The following is a 20,424-nucleotide window of genomic DNA, read 5'->3' on the forward strand; positions in this document are numbered from 1 at the left end:
ATGGAGTTTCTTCATGCGTTCCTTTCTAACATGACCTAAATGGCGGTTCCACAAATAAGTGGAATTCAAATCACTTGCCTTATGACATTTTAGTGTCAGTGTTATGCATGTGTGTTTCACCATTAAGATTTATAATGACTTATCCATCGTACATGGAGTACGGTCATAATTTGAACAACTCATTGTTTTCATTTGACCAGAGAAAAATAACAATTATTAAGTTCTTTATTATAAATCTGAATGGTTAGGTAGAATGCCAACGACGAACATAATAACTCTTTATTTTGTTCTAGACGTGCATTATTACCACATTCCTTATCAGTCACTTAGGCCATTGTATTCTTGTATTGCGTTGTGTTGTATGACATCTCATACCAACCAATATGGTACAAATACCCAAGAACTCCATTGTGTGACCAATCAAAGAATACATTCATAACATGTATATCATTTATATACACCTGAGCTAGACTTTCTAGTCTTTTCTTTCTTTCTGCCAAAATCCTGTTGTAGTTTCTCTTTCGACTTTCCTCATATTTCTGAAAACACTTCAACATCAATAACTTCTAGGCTTGTTGGTCAAATACCAATAACCTTGAGGTTCTCACTTTGAAGTTGATCATCACATGACAAGTGTTTCGGGTTTCACTATTAGTAACTTTTAATGTGATGAACAGTTTCACTCATAATTTTATCCATTAAATCATGACACTTCATGATGAAGCTACTATGGCTTACATGGATATGCAAATAACATTAGTGCCCAAATAGTTGGAGGATCGAGACGCCTAGCGTCTTGAACCTTCGTACATTCCCATAAAACTTATGAGTTTATGTAGTATCACTAAATTATATTCTATTATATTGTAATAAGGTCTTAGATATCACATATATCTCACACCTTGCTTATTTCTGAAAACAAACTTTTCAGCTCCTTACTTTTCAAACGGATTTGAACATCAAGTTTCAAGGAGACAAGATAATTTTAGATACTAATTGAAACCATTGCTTTTCGAATCAGCAATTTGAGGATTACCAAAAGTTTGCTATAGGACTTAATCATTTCTTGATTCTTTTACAATACGGTACCAGTCCATAAAGTTACTTGTCAGACTTAACAGTATTTCTATCTCAATTACAAGCCTAGCGCAAAGTAGAAAACGGATGTCAATTCTACAAAATTTAATTTAAAATACAATTTAGACTATGTTCATGATATATTGAGTTTACTATTCATTTTTAAATTAACTAGATGAACTCCCAATCAAAACAATATCCCTCGCATTGTCTTAGTGATTACACTTACCAAATCCACTACACCAAGTCCGATCATCACGTGAGATGATGTAGTTTCAATGGCGAACATCAACATGTTCATCATATCATCTATATGATTCATGCTTAACCTTTCGGTCTTCCGTGTTCCGAGGCCATGTCTGTACATGCTAGGCTCGTCAAGTCAAACCCTAGTTTCCGCATGTGCAAATCTGGCTTGCACCCGTTATATGCACACGTTGAGTCTATCACACCCGATCATCACGTGATGCTTCGAAACGACGAGTCTTAGGAACAGTGCTAACTAAGGACGAACACTTTATTATCTTGATTTTTAGTGAGAGGGATCATCTTATAATGCTACCGTCGCGATCTAAGCAATATAAGATGCATAAAAAGGATTAACATCACATGCAATTCATAATGTGATATGAGATGGCCCTTTTATGTCGCGCCTTTGATCTTCATCTCCAAAGCACGCGCATGATCTTCATCATCATCGGCGGTGCGTCAAGGTCCATGGCGCCGTCTTCATGGTTGTTCACCACATGTAGCAACTATTACAACTATTTTGAAATAATACTACTACATGAAATATAAAGACAACCATAAGGCTCCTGCCGGTTGTCACAATACAATAATGATCATCTCATACATATTCATTATCACATCATGGCCATATCACATCACCAAACTGTAATATCCCACGTATTGGGGTTAAAAAAATAGAGGAAACAGATGTGTGCATTGCATTCATGCATAGAAAATCTGGGGAATTTTCGCGCTTTAAAGTAAAACAGTCACAGTAACTGAAGTTTCACTTGACCTTGATGGAATTGAAGTAGATCATCAAGCCAAGTGCTATAAACCTCAATGTGACTTTGTTAAAATCTTGTTTTGGGAAAAGATGATTTGATCTAAGGGGTTAGATCAAATGGAATTAAAACCAACACAAGAACATATGAATCCAAGGATCAACTACTTGATCTTATTTAAGATCACAACATGGTATTCTTCGCCATAACATATGAACATACATTTAATTGGAAATCAAGTAACAAAAAAAATGAAGAAACCATTCTTCACTTATCTTTTCCATGTCTTAAACTAATCTATGATCCCACCATGAACCTCATGGTACTCATTTACTTAATTCTTGGAAACAAGACACGGAGATCAAACCCAGGAATATATATATTCTTCTCTATTCCAAATAGCTTTACATCAAACCTAAAGAGGTGAGAGTCCTATTTTATTTAGGGAAGTAATGACAAACCTTGAGGCAAACCTTGGATATAAATATCCATATGATCACAACATTATCCTTAAGAGGAACCCTAGGATATTATTCAAGACATTCCCTAGAGAGAGAAACCATTTATGATAAACATAGAAATTGATGATCACATCATTCTCTATGGAGCCTAACCTTAGGTTAGTATTAAAGTCCTTCCCAAATGAGAGAGACCATTCATACAAATCCTAGCTCTGTCTATTTAAGAATAAAGGACAATCTTTGAACTAAAAGTATTAGGTTGTAAACCATTTCCCTTGGAGTGGTGAGATACCCTAATATCAAGTGAAACAAGATTATATCCATGAATTGATAAAGTAAGAATGAGATTAATCCCAACCAAGATAGCCAAGTTGAGTCTTAGCCTAGATACCTAAGAAGATATTAAGAGTACACCTTAAACCCTAGAATAACTATTCATTTATGAGGGAGCTCAAGTTATGGTGTTACACTCAAGTTAGTGAGGCAACACTTGGATTTGAGGGAAAGAACTATCCATATACCCAGATGATTATATCATCATTCCCTGGAAAGAACCCTAACAGAATATCTCAGGTATTCTCCTGGGATATAAATTATTAAAGCAACCATAGTAGTCCCATCCAAGAAAGTAAACTAGAAGTGTTATATTTAGTTGATCAATACAATACTTAATCTTGGGAGTGAGAAACCTAATTCTTGAGAAATACCTCAGGAAGCCAAACCTTGATCATTATAAATTGAGTAATGATCATAAACCCTAAGAACTTGAGGTAAAGATATTAAGAACAAGTTGATCATGCCTAATCCATGATCATACTCTTGAGGTATGTGAGGATAAGTAAATCCTAATAGGATAAGTAGATATTATTCACCACATGAAATTATAGGGAGATCACTAGTAACCAACCCTAGGCTTATATCTCAACCTTTACTTGTGAACCACTTGGGGATCACAAGTAGAATCCTAGCACATCTATATTTCATTCATTTCTCAATTAAAGGACCTAAGAAAATCTTAGATTCAAACTCTATACTTAATATGGTGAGAAACCATCCATCCATCTGACCAAAGTTAACTATAAAAAGAAACATAACTACTTTAGTTACTTTAATGATTAATTGAGGAAAATAATAGAAGTTAATTGGTAGATGATAAAACCAATTCTCAAATCCTTAGTAATTAGAGAAGCACATAAGATATGAAGCAAGTAACCACCTTATCATGGTTAGGAGAGATTAACCCTAGCTCATGCAATATGGTGTCATTTCCTCTCTAAAACCTAGAATTAAACCTCAACCCTAATTTGTGTATCACTTGGGTGATCACAACTAAAACCTAAACCACAATTAAGTTCCAACCCATGTGTCATTAGGTAAATAGTATTGGAACCTCAGAATTGTCCATCAATTAAACCTTATGTTCCAATTTGTTAACATATAAATATGCACATCAAATAATAAGCAAGGGATCACTCCCCAAATGGAAACTAAGTCCTGATACTAATCTCTGGAATACTTTGAGTTAAAAGTATCAACTACAAACATTCCAAAGGATTTGACTCACAAGAAAAACCTAAGAACAAAATGAATATATAAACTCATGTCTAATTGAAAGTTGGAATAAAGCTCCCAAACATATAAATAGAACCATATAATTGTGTTAAACAATCCAGTGACATAGTGATTATTCTAAATAGACTTAATAGGATTTAAATAACTAGATACCTGCAAATTCATGTTGAATTTAAATCAACAAAACATGAAATGATATTTGAAAACAGAAAATAAAAACAGGAAAAGAAAAGAGGAGAGAAAAAACCTAACTAGACCTCACCTGGACCTTGCCAAGCCGACGCAGCCCACCAACAGCCCAACAATTGGCCCAACAGCACCAGCCCAAACCACAGCCCGTACCCCTTCGTCTGAGAAATATCCCAGGACGAAGTCGTCCCCATCCTCTCCAAGCGCATGCCGACCAGCACGACGTCGTGCTCTTCCTCCTCTCTCTTGCTGGCGGCTTCTCCTTCCTCGACGACGTGACGAGGCATGTTCTGGCGCCTATAAAAGCTCCCGCACGAACTCTAGCTTCGGTTTGCTTCCTCCTCTGCTCGAATTTTTCCCAATCCAAAACCCTGGACCGCACCAGTGACTCCTCTCACCGGCGAACGAGGCCTCCCTGAGCCGAGCTGAGCACACCACCGTGACTGCCGTCCTCGACAAGCTACGCCCACGGGAGGAATCGAGCCGAGGTGCCCGAAATTGACGCCAACGAGCTCGTCTGCTCCGACACCGGTGACACCAAATTCCGGTGAACCAGACCACAGCGAGCTTCTCCGACCTCATCATCGCGTTCCTGGTAATCTTGCGCATCTCCCGAGCTATCTATTGCATCCTCGCGCGTCCCGTAGCTCGAGTTTGCGTGTTGGCCGGAGCCCGCCACCGCGGATGGTGATCGACGGCGATGTTCCGGTGATCCTCTGTGAAAAGTAAGACCACCACCGTAACCAGTGGGTCGAGGGGGTCCGAATGGTATTAGCCGCGCGTCCTGGGGCACCAGAAATCGGCTGCGCCGCCGCGTGCTGTCTCGCCGGCGTTTAACCGTCGGCGAGGTCAAACGCCCAGTCAAATTTGACCAGCCTTCGTCCGCGTGGCAGCTGACATGGACGATGGTCCACCAGTCAGTGACACGGGTAGAACCCAACCGGTACACTTAGCCTTTTCGCTTAAAATTTAATTCCAAATAATTGCTGAAACTTCAAATGAATTTATAAAATTCATAATAACTCAGAAAAATGAAAATAAGATATCAAAATTCTTAGAAAAGAAAAATCTATCGAATAAAAATATAATATGAAATTTTATTTTCAATAAAAATTTAATCATTTAATACATGTTATTTAAGCCTTATGTATTAATTCTAAATTCAATTAAAATTCAATAATTAGGAAAACTTTTCAAATTAAATAAAAACCAGTAAATAAATAAAGATAACATTAAAAGTAAAATTTCTTTATTTATTATTTGTAAATCATTATTAGAGAGATTTAAACCCTGATTAATAATTACCCTAAATTATTAATTATTAAAAAAATAACAAAATGACAAATTCAATATTATTTTTATTTGCAAAGTTATTAATAACTTCATCCATAATGAAGTTATTAATACAAGAACTAATTGACAATTAGGAAACCCTAAGTTCCATATTGAATTAAGAACACAAACCCATAATTTTATGTGGGATACTAAAACCCTAATACCATTAGGAAACCTAGCTCCATTAATCCCTATGAACCCTAAATTGTCCTAAACCTAAACCCTAGGGTATACCATGTGATCATCCTACTTTCTTTTAAACCATAGAACCATATAGAACCTAGATACTTGACATGTCCACATAAACTATAAAAGAACCATCACTAACAAGATGGGTATCCAATATGCTCATCTTCATCAGACCTAGATGATCAAATTAGGATCAACCAAGTCCAAACCCTAATTCCATTTAGGAACCTTAGTTCCACTATTCCTTGTGAACCTTAATTTGCTTCTAACCTAAACCCTAGGTTAGAACTTATGATCATAGTACTTCTTTTCAAACATAGAACAATAATAGCAACTAAATAATTGCCAGGACCACATAAAATGTAAGAACCCTATCACTAGTTAATTGCTATGCTATGTTCTCATGTAAATAAAACCTGTTGATCTAGTAGGATCAACCAAGTGTAAAACCCTAGTTCCTATCCCCAAGACCACCATCCTTAACTATCCATGATTAGCATCACACCATTGTGATGGACCCTAATAGTACCCATGATTGATGATTACCTTACATAACCATACTCCACTAAACCCTATTAGTGTAAGATAATTGTTAATCACCCTACTTAGGAGTCAACTATTTCTTACTTAGTAAATCCAATAGCAAACCCTAGACAACCTTAAAGCTAATTGAAATACTTCTTATTACCTAAGAAGTATGTTCTTCAAAAGTTATTCTTTTGAAGAAAATAAGGAAATCATCGTCAATCCTGCCTAATAGAACCTATAGCCAATAACTAGCTATCACCAGCAAGGTATACCAACCATGAATAATTAATTGCTTAAGTTACTTATACTTAAGTAAAACCAATCAAGCCTAGTTGCTGATAAATCCAACTATGTTGTGATCCATCTACTACTTACTCCAGAAAACAATTAGAACCATGGAAAACCATAGAACCCCACAAACCCTAACTATCATACTTGTTCTTTATTAAAGAACATGTTCTTCAAAAGTTATTCTTTTAAAGTATATGATAATTAATCATTAACCATGACATATAATGCTAAAACCAACCACTATTCATTACATGTTAGGATTATACCAAATAATATTGTTGTGTGCTATTAGTGTTATTATTATGATATATTACAACACCTGTCTATGATACCAAGCAACCAATTCTTAATAAGAACTTTGTTTGCGAATCATTCTAAAAAGTGCAACACACCCTAAGCAAATCATTTCAACTAACTAATCCTAAATCATCGAGGTTAGGGCACGCTTAGAGCGATTGCATCTCATACTTATGCATTATTGCATCCTTGCCAATCTTTTAAACATCGTCCTTATCGGACGATGATGCTATTTCAGAATTGGAGTTATTGCGTATCGAAGACCTTGCCTGCATAATCTTGCAGTCAAGAAAGGCAAGTTCATCACTTGCTCATGTCATTCGAGTATTTTTATCAAACTACTTGCAAAGTACTATGTTTATCACTATTGCATAAAAAGCAAAACCACTATTTTCATAACTATGAATATGACTAAGTGGTGGGCAATGGAACCATGGATTGTGTTGATATGGTGGAGGTTCCATTGCAAGGGTATCCATCTAGGATTAAACAACAAATGTCGTCCAGTGATTCTTGTGCCGTAATACCCGTGTTAACCATAAGATCTGGAGTGGGACGGAATAGTCAATTGTATTTCCACCTCTTGTACATCAACGGACGCGCTTTACCGTAGACACTTTTCATCTGTCGGGGGCAAGCGGTAGGCTGGGGAAGCCAAAAGTTCCCCACGGCTTTGTCCGTAGTACACTTGTCACCCGAAGAGCAAGCGGTAGGCTGGGGAAGCCAAAAGTTCCCCACGGTATTGCGGTTTATGAGGGGTTGCATCTACCGGCGAAGGAGTTTGGTTCGATCCCAGACTGTCGTCGTGGTCGGGGTCCATCCTTAATTGGTGTAAGAGGACCGGCGAGGACCCAGGGTCGGGGCATGCAACAAAGGGTGGGTGTATGAGGTAGCGGAGGAATATGATTGGCTATACTGGGCCTCACACCAAAGGAAGTGTGAACGGGTAACGTGCTCGGTTGGCACCAAGGTTAAGATCTCTTATGGGTAAAGCAACACACCTCTGCAGAGTGTAATGAATCGTGACCTGTCACTCCCTGTTCCGGGATATGGAACTGCGAACGCTGCCGGAAAGGAACTCCATGAAGTTCTAGTAAACCGGTGAAGGCTGACGAACATAGTTCTTCTGAATAAAAGCAACCTTTTAAAGAAATGGTTATGAAAACCTGCATTGGTATTAGACTTTCTGGTCTAATGCCGTAGTTAGTGCATTAAACACCTCTTTCCTATAATGAACTTGTTGAGTACGCTCGTACTCATACCACTCTTAAATCCCCTGCTTAGATATGGAGGCATCGAAGGAGGATCTATAGTGCAACTCGAAGACCGAGGAATCAACAATTACTTCAAGGGACAGGAACCTGACAGAAGAGTCAAACACCACATCCAACAAGGATAAAACCTAGCTTATCAATAGAAAGGAACTAGTTTCCTAAACCTAGCTCCTATTTAGCTAGAATCTATTCATAGCCTCTATAGCTAGTTAAACACTCTACAAATAGAGTTCGTGATAAGACTAGACTACGAGTCGTTCTTCTGGAGTTCATTTGAAGTTTTACCTCATTGTAAAGTAGGAGGCTGTGACGATCTTATGTAACAGAGTCAATGTTGTAATTCTATAGACATGCCTTGGACCCGCATATGTTTCTGTTGTACCACTCTGAGCGATATAATACTAGTGGAACGGTGTTTCATTGGTGTTATATCAGACTTGCATACTACACCATGCAGTGGTATGCTGGGTCACCACACAAACCCTGCAAAAACAAGTTAGACGCCTCTAATTTGGTTTGCATATTTTACGTGGTTTAGGGTTTTCGAGTAAGATCCAATCTACCTACGAACATGAACCACAACGCTGATACAGGTGTTGTCAATTGAAATAGTAAATTGAATCTTAACTATGGTAAGAGAGACAGACACCCGCAAAGCCACTTATGCAATACAAGTTGCATGTCGAGCGTGGAGCAAGACTCATGAACGCGGTCATGTAAAGTTAGCCCGGGCCGCTTCATCCCACCATCCCGCAAGATGCAAAGTACACATAACAAGAGACAACAAAAGCATCAACGCCCACAAAACCATTGCGTTCTACTCGTGCAACCAATCTATGCATAGAAACGGCTCTGATACCACTGTAGGGATTCGTAGCATAGAAAACAAAAAAATACTACCGCAAGAACGAATAACAAGCCAAGATCTAATCTAGTAGATGGTAGCAACGAGATGAAGATCATGAGACTAACCCTCGAAAATTCCAAAGCCTACGAGATTAGATCTCGTTGTTGATGTAGTCGATCACTTGCCGCTTTCAAAATCAAGTAAAAGATCTTGACGGTGCCACAATCGGGCAGCACCTCCGCACTCGGTCACACGTACGGTGTTGATGACGACGTCCTTCTCCCCGTTCCAGCGGGCAGCGGATGTAGTAGATCCTCCTCGGAATCCCGCCATCACGACGGCGTGGTGACGGTGGTGGTGGAGATCTCCGGCAGGGCTTCGCCGTAAGCACCGCGGGAGAATTAGGAGGAGGGAGTAGCTAGGGTTTGGGCGCAGGGTGGTGCTGCGACTTGAGGTGCCCTTGGGGTGCCCCTTGGTCCCTTTAAATAGGTGGCCAAGCCCCTTGGGTCGTCCATAAACCTGCCCCCAAGTTTGACTGAGTGCCGATAGGTTTCCGGTTCCGAAAACCTACTCCTACTCGGACTCTTTTGCCAATTCCGAAATTGCATTAGGGAAAGACTTATTTTCCCTTAAGGCAACGTGGTAGCACCTATTATGGAACCCTCAGACTTCCTTAGACAGCCCGGGTCGTCCCGGACACTTCCGGAACCTTCCATAATATTCCGGACTATTCCGGTCCTTCCAAAACCTTCTAGAAGCTCCGGTCAAAACACCGGACTTTTTCCGAACCCCGGAAAATGACTTTCCATATATGAATATTATTCTCCGGACCATTCCGAACCTCCTCGTGATGTCTCGGATCCCATTCAAGACTCCGAACAACATTCGAACTCCATTCCATATTCCATATCTACTTAAAACGACATCAAACCTTAAGTGTGTCACCCTACGGTTCGAGAACTATGCGGACATGATCGAGACTCCTCTCCGATCAATAACTAATAGCGGGACCTGCAGATCCATAATAGCTCCCACATATTCAACGATGACTTCGTGCTCGAAAGAACCATTCACATAAAATAACAATTCCCTTTGTCTCGCGATATTTTACTTATCCGAAGTTTGATCGTCGGTATCTCCATACCTAGTTCAACCTCGTTACCGATAAGTACTCTTTACTCGTACCGTGATATGATATCCCTTGTGACCCAGTCACATGCTTGCAAGCTAATTGGATGTCATTCCACCGAGAGGGCCCAGAGTATATCTATCCGTCATTAGGATGGACAAATAACACTATTGATACAAGTGCCTCAACCCTATACTTTCCGAACACTTAATGCCACCATTATAACTACCCATTTACGCAGTAGTGTTTGGTGTCATCAAAGCATCCATCTGGTGTAGGTGATTAATATGATCTCATGGTCGAAGGATTAAATTACTATGCATATTAAAGCTTGAAGCATAAAGAACTAAATGACTTGATCATATGCTACGCTTACTATGGGTGTATGTCCATCACATCATTCACCTAATGATATGACCTTGTTATTAATAACATCCAATGTTCATGATCAGGAAACCATGATCATCTATTAATCAACAAGCTAGTTTAACAAGAGGCTTACTAGGGACTCCTTTATGTTTACAAAACACACAAGTATTAATGTTTCCGGTTAAAACAATTATAGCATGGGATGTAAATATTTATCATGAACACTAAGATATAACAATAAACACTTTTATTATTGCCTCTTAGGCATATCTCCAACAAAAGTGATATTACAAGTCAAAAACTAAATGATCATAGAGGCTTGAGGTGACTGGTTTGTAGTCATAACATGGTGTAAGCATGTGCCAAGTCAACCCAATTAAAGCATCAAAGGACAATACCACAATATTATGCTTTTGTATGATGGAGACAACACATGATTCTTTCAATGGCACATTAAGTATTCTTAGCTATTCGAGACAAGTCATGCTACAATAATAACTACTAAGCATATAATTAAAATAACATCTAACATGACATGCTAATATCTAAGCCACAATCTAAACAAGCTTCCTTTTGCACCACTATAAGCATGAAATATTTTACTCGTCTCCAACACCAATCAATTTATTTGAAACAGCTCTCATAGATAATAATCAATAAAGACCAGAGAGATAATCATACCTAACTAAATAAAACTAACAAGCTATAAACAAAATACAAGTTGAAAACCAGAGCTAAACCCAGTACTAACAAAAGAGAACACTCGCAAAACAATAAGAGTGAAAACTAGAGTGTTCTATGCAATGAAAACGGAGTGTGTCATTCTCCAAAACAAGTATGCTCGGATCCAACCATATATTATAGCAAACAAAACAAAATAACACAAAAATAAATACGCTCCAAGAACAGCACATAGCATATGAAAGATGACCTGATATTTTTGTTGATGAAGAAGGGAATGCCTTGGGCATCCCCAAGCATTGAAGCTTGTACCTCTTGGATATTTATTGAGGTGACATGGGAATCCCCAAGCTTGAGCTTTTGTCCATCCTTCATCTCATCACATCATTCTTCTCTCCCTACACTTGAAAACTTCCTTCATATAAAACTTCACAAATATTTCATTAGCAGCATTAGTGCAATCAACTTTGGTTCAGTTCTAACATTAGTAAAACATCCATTAAAACATTAGCTACTGTATCAAATTATTTTAAAAGTTATTTCTCTCAAAATAACTCAAAAAGAAAAAGATTAAGAGGCAAATGCAAATAGTGGCAGAAATCTGTCAAAACAGAACAGCAGGTAAAGATCGATTTTTTTCGAAAATCTAATGTTGCTCAAATCGAATAGTGGAAAACTAATGAAAGTTATATAATAACCCGGGGCATATGCTCAAAAATTATCAGATCAATCCGACGTTCTGGCTGAGAATAATATTTTTTGGTGGCAGCACATAATCTGTTTCAGGACAGCAACTTCCCAAATCTTACCTTCTTCCTATTAGAGGCTATCCTTGGCACAAAAACGAAATAAAAAGTATAAGGAGAGGTTATTATAGAGGTAAAAAACTTCCAAGACTCAACAGAAGAAAAATTATAGAAATAAAACATGGGTTATCTCCCAAGAGTGCTTTTCTTTAACGCCTTTCAGCTAGGCACAAAAAGCTTGAATCAAATATTTTCAAGTGAAGAAGCATCAACTTCATAATTTGTCCTAATAATAGAATCAAAAGGTAGCTTCTTTATCTTTCTAGGGAATTGCTCCATACCTTTCTTGAGTGGGAATTGATATTTTATAATATCATCTCTTATATCAATAACAACACCAACAGTTCTAAGAAAAGGTCTTCCCAAAACAATAGGACAAGAAGCATTCCATTCAATATCCAAAACAACAAAATCAATGCGTACAAAGTTACTATTAACCATAATAAAAACATCATTAACTCTCCCCAAAGGTTTCTTCTTAGCAATATCAGCAAAATGAACATCCAAATAACGTTGTTCCAAAGGTGGCAAATCAAGCATATCATAAATTTTTCTAGGCATAACAGAGATGCACACACCAAGATCACATAAAGCATTGCAATCAAATTCATTTACTTTCATCTTAATGATGGGCTCCCAACCATCTTCTATTTTCCTAGGAATAGAAGTTTAATGTTTTAACTTCTCTTCTCTAATTTGCATGAGAGCATTTGTAATATGTTTTTGTAAAAGCCATATTTATAGCACTGGCATTAGGACTTCTAGATAGATTTTGTAGGAACATAATTACTTCAGAGATATTTCAACCATAAAAATCAAAGTCATTATTATCAAAGGTAAAAGAACTATTGTCTCCCATACTTTGAAAAAATTCAGCACTCTTATCAGAAACAGTTTCAGTGGTTCTATGCAATTTTGTAGAAGAAGTGGGGACATTTAATACATCAATTATTTTACCATTAATAGTAGGAGGTTTGCTAACATTTGAGACTTCAGCACTACTAGTGCTGGTAATGTTACGAACTTTACTCATACTATTATTTATAGCAGTTACATCCTCTCTTTCCCACCTAGCATGCAATTCAGCCAACATCCTAACATTGTCATCAATTGTAACTTGAATGGCATTCAAATTCTTTCTTTATTTAACATAATTAGGCATAACTTTTAGTTTAAGAAGTTCAACATCAAGAGCAAGGCTATCAACTTTAGAAGCAAGAACATCAATTTTACCAAACTTTTCCTCAACAGATTTATTAAAAGCAGTTTGTTTACTAATAAAGTCCTTAAGCATGACTTCAAGATCAGAGGGTGAACTTCTATTGTTGTTGTAGGAATTACCATAAGAATTTCCATAACCATTACTATTATTAGAAGGATATGGCTTATAATTGTTACTACCAAAATTATTCCTATAAGCATTGTTGTTAAAATTATTGCTTTTAATGAAGTTCACATCAACATGCTCTTCTTGAGCAACCAAAGAGGCTAAATGAATATTATTTAGATCAACATGAGCCTTACCATTAACAAGCATATACATTATGGTATCAATCTTATCACTCAAGGAAGAGGTTTCTTCAATAGAATTTACCTTCTTACCTTGTGGAGCCCTCTCAGTGTACCATTCAGAATAATTTATCATCATATCATCAAAGAGTTTTGTTGCAGCCCCCAAAGTGATGGACATAAAGGTACCTCCAGCAGCTGAATCCAGAAGGTTTCTTGAAGAAAAATTCAGTCCTGTATAAAAAGTTTGGATGATCATCCAAGTAGTCAGTCCATGAGTGGGACAGTTCTTTACCAAAGATTTCATTCTTTCCCAAGCTTGAGCAACATGTTCATTATCAAATTGTTTAAATTTCATTATGTCACTTCTCAAGGATATAATCTTAGCAGGAGGATAATATTTTCCAATGAAAGCATCTTTGCATTTAATCCAAGAATCAATATTATTTCTAGGCAAAGATAGCAACCAATCTTTAGCTCTCCCTCTCAAAGAGAAAGGAAACAATTTCAGTTTATAATGTCTCCATCTACATCCTTATACTTTTGCATCTCACAGAGTTCAACAAAATTATTAAGGTGAGAAGCGACATCATCAGTACTAACATCAGAAAAATTGCTCTCTCATAACACGATTTAACAAACAGGTTTAATTTCATAGAAAGATGCTTCAGGAGTAGGTGGAGCAATAGGTGTACAAATGAAATCATTTTTCTTTATGCTAGTAAAGTCACACAACCTAGTGTTCTCGGGATTACTCATTTTAGCAAGATTAAAACAGACCAACAAAAATAACAACTATAATAGAAACAAATGTTTTTGTGATTTTGATAAAAAGAATCAAACTAAGACAAAGTAAAATAAACTAAGCAAAACAATAACAAAGTAAAGAGATTGGAGATGAGAGACTCCCCTTGCAGAAATCCTCTTTCTCCCTGGCATCGGCGCCAGAAAAGAGCTTGATGTTGTGTAGAGCACGCAGTTGGGAAACCCCAAGAGGAGGGTATGATGAGCACATCAACAAGTTTTTCCTTAGTAAGAAACCAAGGTTTAACCGACTAGTAGGAGAAAGAAATCACTTCTGAAGGTGTTGCTGGCTAACTTTGGCAGGACGCACTGATATGTTGTAAATGTATCTATAATTTTTGCGCTCCATGCTTGTTTTACACCAATTTCTATATGTTTTGTTTACACTTCGTTGCACTTTTATGCATTTTCTGGAACTAACCTATTGACAAGATGCCACAGTGCCAGTTCCATGTTTTCTGCTGTTTTGTATTTCAGAAAAGTTGTACAGGAAATGTTCTCGAAATTGGACGAAACAAAAGCCAAAGTTCCTATTTTACTGTAATGAAGACAGAGTCCAGAGGACAGACGAAAAAGTGCAGGAGATGGCCACACCACCCCTAGGCGCGGCCCAGCCCCTAGCCGCGCCTAGGCATGGTGTGTGCCCCTCGGGCGCCCACCGACCTCGTCCTTTCGCCTATAAATTGCCTCCCGACGCGAAAACCCTAAATCAACCAGCCTCCGTCTACGAAAAGTTATGTAGCTCCGTCGCCATCGAAGACAAGTTTCGGGGGACTCATCCTTGGTCAAGTCCTTGATGGTGCGCAACGAATCATCTCACGGTACTCATCCTTGGTCAAGTTCACGAGATTTGGAACGCAAACTTTAAGGAGTGCTTTTGTAGCCCTACGCAGTGAATTGGTGTTCGTTATCCAACCGGAGAGTAGTTCATAGTAGCATAGTGAAGAGATGATATTTATGTATTTGGTGTTCGCTATCATCTCACGGTACTCATCCTTGGTCAAGTCCTTGATGATGCGCAACGAATCATAATGTTGCCTCTTGGATTCTTCCTCACGCTCTTGTAGGGCATCCTCTCTTTCGCGTTGGTGGCGAACAATGACTTGGACCATGGATTCACGGTCGATTTCAGAGTGCAAAGTTGCTCTTCTAGCATGGCTTTGCCGTTGGTTGGCGGTGAGGATTGGAGGCGCGGGCCTTGGTGCATTGAGGACGATGAGAACCACCTATGAAATCAGAAGATTGCATAGGGTGAGCAAACATGTCCAAGAGATCAAAGAAATAGCAATCAATCAAAACTGGGTGCAAAATGATCATCTAGGCCAAACCGCCAGAGTCCCCGTAGGAATTTGTCTCAAGGTGGAGTTTTTTATATTGTGATCTAAATTCATAAGAAGGCTAACTTCTAATGAGCGGAGCGAGGCCCATCGCCGGTAGGATTGGGCTGAAGCGGAGCCCACTGCGGTACGGATCATCATCACTACCTATTTATACCTCTTGTAAGCCACCAGTTACGGTTAATCGTTCCATAAGATAATCCACATCGTTTGTAAACACTCCCCAATATAATGAAATTTTGCTGCCTGACGCCCATGGGTTTTACCTTTATTTTTGGAGAGGGGTTTCCACATTAAAATCTTGTGTCCCCTGCATGTGTTCTTGTTCGTTCTTTGTTATTTGATTGTTACGTTTATAACAGTACGACTAAAGGGTGTTACATACGTTACAACAGACACCACCAAACATAACACAACATAGATGGCAACCGCCAAAGCCCCCGAGGGACTGGGTCATTCCTTCTTCAGAGATTCGATGGTACTGGGGATTGCAGGACTCGCCTCACTTTGCCAACCACCACCGGTGCCCTGAATGAGATGCCTCCATATACCACACAACATGCATCAACAACCATCCTCCGAAACCCGTGAGTGCTTCCATGCGTCCAAGATGCCACATCACGGGATCCTCCGCCAACCACTACCCATGCCACACAAAGAAACCTTGGTAATACATCACTGGTTCACATAAGGTCTGTCGTATAGAGCGAGTCACCAGCTCGAGCTCCAACCGTGAGACAAAACTCCAAGAATAGCGACTCCAAGAAGGTAGCGACATAAGTAATGTTGTTGCTATCTGATTCGGATCCAAAATCTAGATCTATGTTTTCACTTGGAGAATTAAACCACATATGATGGAGTGTATCGAGGCTCCTCGACGATGCCACCAAGAAGGAAGCGGCGTCCAGGGCGTCGCCGTCGCCGACACTGACCTAGTCGAGCAAGGCCTTAGACCAGAGCGCCACGACACATCCGCATAGATCTAGCACCACCAAAAATGCGCCAGCGGGGGAACTTGTGTAGCCTGCCATCCTGCCAATAAATGCCACCACACTCCACACACCGAGACCCAAATGGGATGACCAAGATACACACACCAGAAGAAGCTAGCCTGTACTCGAAGGGCCCGTGCAACAACAACCGAGATCTACAGTGAGGATGCTCATATCTGTGACCGCCGAAGCACACACCGACCACCCTAGGCACAAGGCAGCGAGATGCCACCAAGACCACATGATGTCGCCGGATAGGAGCCAATACACATGCCAACTACACCATATGGAACAAAGAGTAGCACGTAAGACAAAAATATGTAAATGTATCGATATATTTACTTGTCTTTTAATTAAAATTTATGTTGTATATTACTCGTAAATGTGTATCACAGCATCCAGATACAAGTATATTATGTACTTATTGGTACATATAGCTTGTCCAAAAGAAGTGAAAAGGGTAAACTCCATGCCCAAACAAATTAAACAAATTAACGTATATATTGCTCATCCATATGTATCATAGTGTCCAACTATACAACTATATATGTATGTATAGGCTCGAAAACCATCACTGTATACCGAGCTACATGTAGCTCGGTTTTTTTTAAATTCAAAACCAGTGGTTCAAAGTTTCAAAAAATCTGAGAACAAAAATCTTGTTGTAGACAATGCTGATCTAAGTACGTGCACAATTTCAAGTTGAAATACCATATATTCGGGATGTGCAAAAATGACAAAATGTGACACCTACTACAAATTTCAAAATCTCCAAATCTATCAGATTTTGACATTTTTGTGCATCTCCGATTATAAGGTATTTCGAGTTGAAATTTTGTAAATACGTGGATCGCAACATTACCTACATCAAGATTTTTTATTTAATTTTTTTCAAAACTTCAATGTATCATTTTCGATTTTTCTTAAAAAACGAGCTGTGTGTAGCTCGAGCTACAAAAATCCACACTCGGCTGTTCAAAAGAAATATAATTACAAGATAATATGGAGCAAAAGGGATAAAAGTCCATGGGCAAACAGAATTAATCTAGTCCCAAGCAATTCTTGGGGACAACATATACTACTTGCTGGGTGGTAGCTCCTCTTCATCCTTGGTGGGTGTATAAGAATTAATGGCGGTCGATCCATCAATACTGCTGCTACTGCTGTAGGTAGCACTCTTTGCCGGGAACCTTGCCGCTCCTGTAGTCGTCGCAGTAGTTGTAGATCCTGTACTTGCTCTGCAGGTCCAGCATCTCCTTGTGGTGCTGAGGATCGAGCCCGGGGCAGTACTCCTGCCCTTGGCTGAACAGCCACGCGCAGCCGTAGACGCATTCTTCGCTGCCGTCACACGGGCAGACGTCGTGGACGAGGTCGCTGTAGCCGGCGACGAAGGGGGCTTGGCTCCAGTCGGTCTTGATCCGGCCGCCCTGCGTGGCCCAGTCCTCCGCCGCCCAGATGCTGGAGTAGCCGCGCATCGGCTGCGTCGTCGGGTAGGGGACGCCGTCGCTCTGCTGGTAGTTGCGGAACACCCTGATGGCGGCACCGTCGACGTACCAGACGATCATGCAGGGCGTCCAGGAGATGGTGTAGTTGTGGAAGCCGTCGGTGGGGTCGAACCAGCCGGGCACGAACTGCATCTCCCTATTGCCCGTGCCGTTGGCGAAGACGTTGGTGTGCAGCGTGTAGGGCTGCCCGGTCTCGTTCCCCAGGAACTCAAAGTCGATCTCGTCATGGTACTTCCCTTCCGACGACGTCTGAAATACAGTAATACCATCGATTACTTCAAAGCCAAATAGAGAAAATAAGTAATAAATAATGATTTTTGATGTAGTAGTACGTAGTATGTGGTGACGGTGCCGGCTGAGTTGCCTGGGACCAGCTTGATGAAGGTAGACACGCTCCCGTAGATGAACTGCTTCTTTGTCCGCAGCAGGCAGCCTGAGCTGTTGCTCACCAGAGACATGTTGAGGCTTTGGCCGTCGGGCGAGAACGCCGCGTTCTGGGGCTCCCACTCGATGGTGCAGTCGTCACGGAAGCTGGCGCCGGCGATGCCGATGGCAGCGACGGCGACGGCGAGCAGGAGAAGGGCCCTCGAGCGACCCATCTTCTTCTTCCTTTTTTTTTCTGTTCGGTTTGCTCGAGCTTCAGTTATCTATTCTGCTTTTGGAGTGCCACCAAATGTGTGATGAAGATGCAGATGGAGCCAGGGGAGCTTATATGGCCCTACCTGAACTTCTACGTGTTGCTGCAGATCTGTGCTGGTTTCAGGTCAAAAGAGAAGTTTTGGTATGCACGTAGGCTAGCTAGAACGACATGATTATTCTCTCCAGATATTGCAGGCCAGCTTCGGTTCTTGCTAGGTTCAGGAACGCGTCGGCTTTGTATTCTCTGGTATTTTGACATGGTTAGTGTGTTCCCCACAACGTCGATTCGTACTTGCGACTCTTGGCTAGCTGTGGCCGGCGAAGAAGAAGCAAACCATGCATGCATTACGTTGTTGGTTTCCATTTGGCACCTCGTTTGCGTCCGTTGACAGGAAGGAACTCGCGATTTGATTAATCGAGGATTCGTTTTGTTCCTTTCGGACCCGCGGCACGTTCAAAGGAGAGAAGTATAAACCTCATATTCTTGTCGGCCAGCAAGTTATTTTGGTAGAATATATGTGTGTGCGTTGTCTGCATACACGTAGCACTTTTTTTTAGAAGAATAGGTGTACAATATATAAAAAATGCACACAATGCCGCCTTCATTCAGTTAGTGAGTTGTTTTTCGATAAAGAGAATATATTAACATCAAGAGATATACCAATTACACTCAGCTCTGCAACAACGTAATATTCTAATGATAGTACGGATGCACACAGTCAAAAAAGAGAAAAAGAAAACTAAGAAATAAAAAGTCCCGCTACGGTATCCAACCCTAGCAGCAACAATACATCCACCACCAAAACAACACCTGAAATCCAGACTCTACAAAAGTGATGCCTTTAAGAAGGGAACAGTGCACAAGCGTTGTCGTCGCCCGATCAAAAGATTTTAGGTTTTCACCCTGAAGATAGTCCCCGCTATCAAAACAATGCCTTAACAAGGCAATTGTTAGGCACAACCAATTAAGACCAGGCCTTAGATTTTCACCCTGAAATGTAAGACTCTGAACTTCACATGTGCTGTCGCCCCCACTTGCATACCGCTGCTCCGAAACCAGAACACCAAGCAAGTCCCTCAACATCACAGAGACTCGAACTTCCATTTCTAGCCCTCCAATCCAGCCTTCATGATATTCTCTGCCTCTGATTTTGCCATGAATCAGAATGTCATCTGATGGCAACACAGAACAGAGCTTCGCGCCGCTCCTTCCAGAACAAAATGGTCGGAATAAAAGCATGGGTGCGCGCGACCGAATACCACCGGATTCAGCAAACTCCAGGCAAAAGACGAACTGTTACATTCGCCGGCGGAGCCTTCCGGAACTCATCACTCCGGCTAGATGAAGAATTGAGTCCGTGAATTAAACAACATCCCACTTACCTCTAGGGGAGGGTTTGGTAGTGCATGAGAGATGGAGGAATCTTGATCTTATTCTGGATGTTACAAGGGGAAACGCTAGCTATGGTTGGGTCATTGGGGGTCTCCTGCAAAAATTTCGGGGCAAGGGGGGATGTGAGACAAGAGGCGGGGCTGCAAGGGACTTTGGGCGGGCAACACTCACAGATGTCGAAATCGAT

At 40.2% G+C, this 20,424-nt stretch overlaps 1 protein-coding gene across 1 annotated transcript; it reads right to left on the bottom strand.

Annotated features, from left to right (window-relative positions):
* Positions 1-17,857: 17,857 nt before the first annotated feature.
* LOC124689984 (probable xyloglucan endotransglucosylase/hydrolase protein 12) lies at positions 17,858-18,804 on the bottom strand. Its single transcript, XM_047223436.1, has 2 exons — positions 18,538-18,804; positions 17,858-18,454 (listed from the first exon to the last, which is right to left on the bottom strand). Exons 1-2 carry the CDS (start codon positions 18,802-18,804, stop codon positions 17,858-17,860), a joined length of 864 nt encoding a protein of 287 aa, XP_047079392.1.
* Between the last annotated feature and the right edge of the window lie 1,620 nt (positions 18,805-20,424).

Source organism: Lolium rigidum, chromosome 2, assembly GCF_022539505.1.
Source record: "Lolium rigidum isolate FL_2022 chromosome 2, APGP_CSIRO_Lrig_0.1, whole genome shotgun sequence".
NCBI classification, from domain to species: Eukaryota; Viridiplantae; Streptophyta; class Magnoliopsida; order Poales; family Poaceae; genus Lolium; species Lolium rigidum.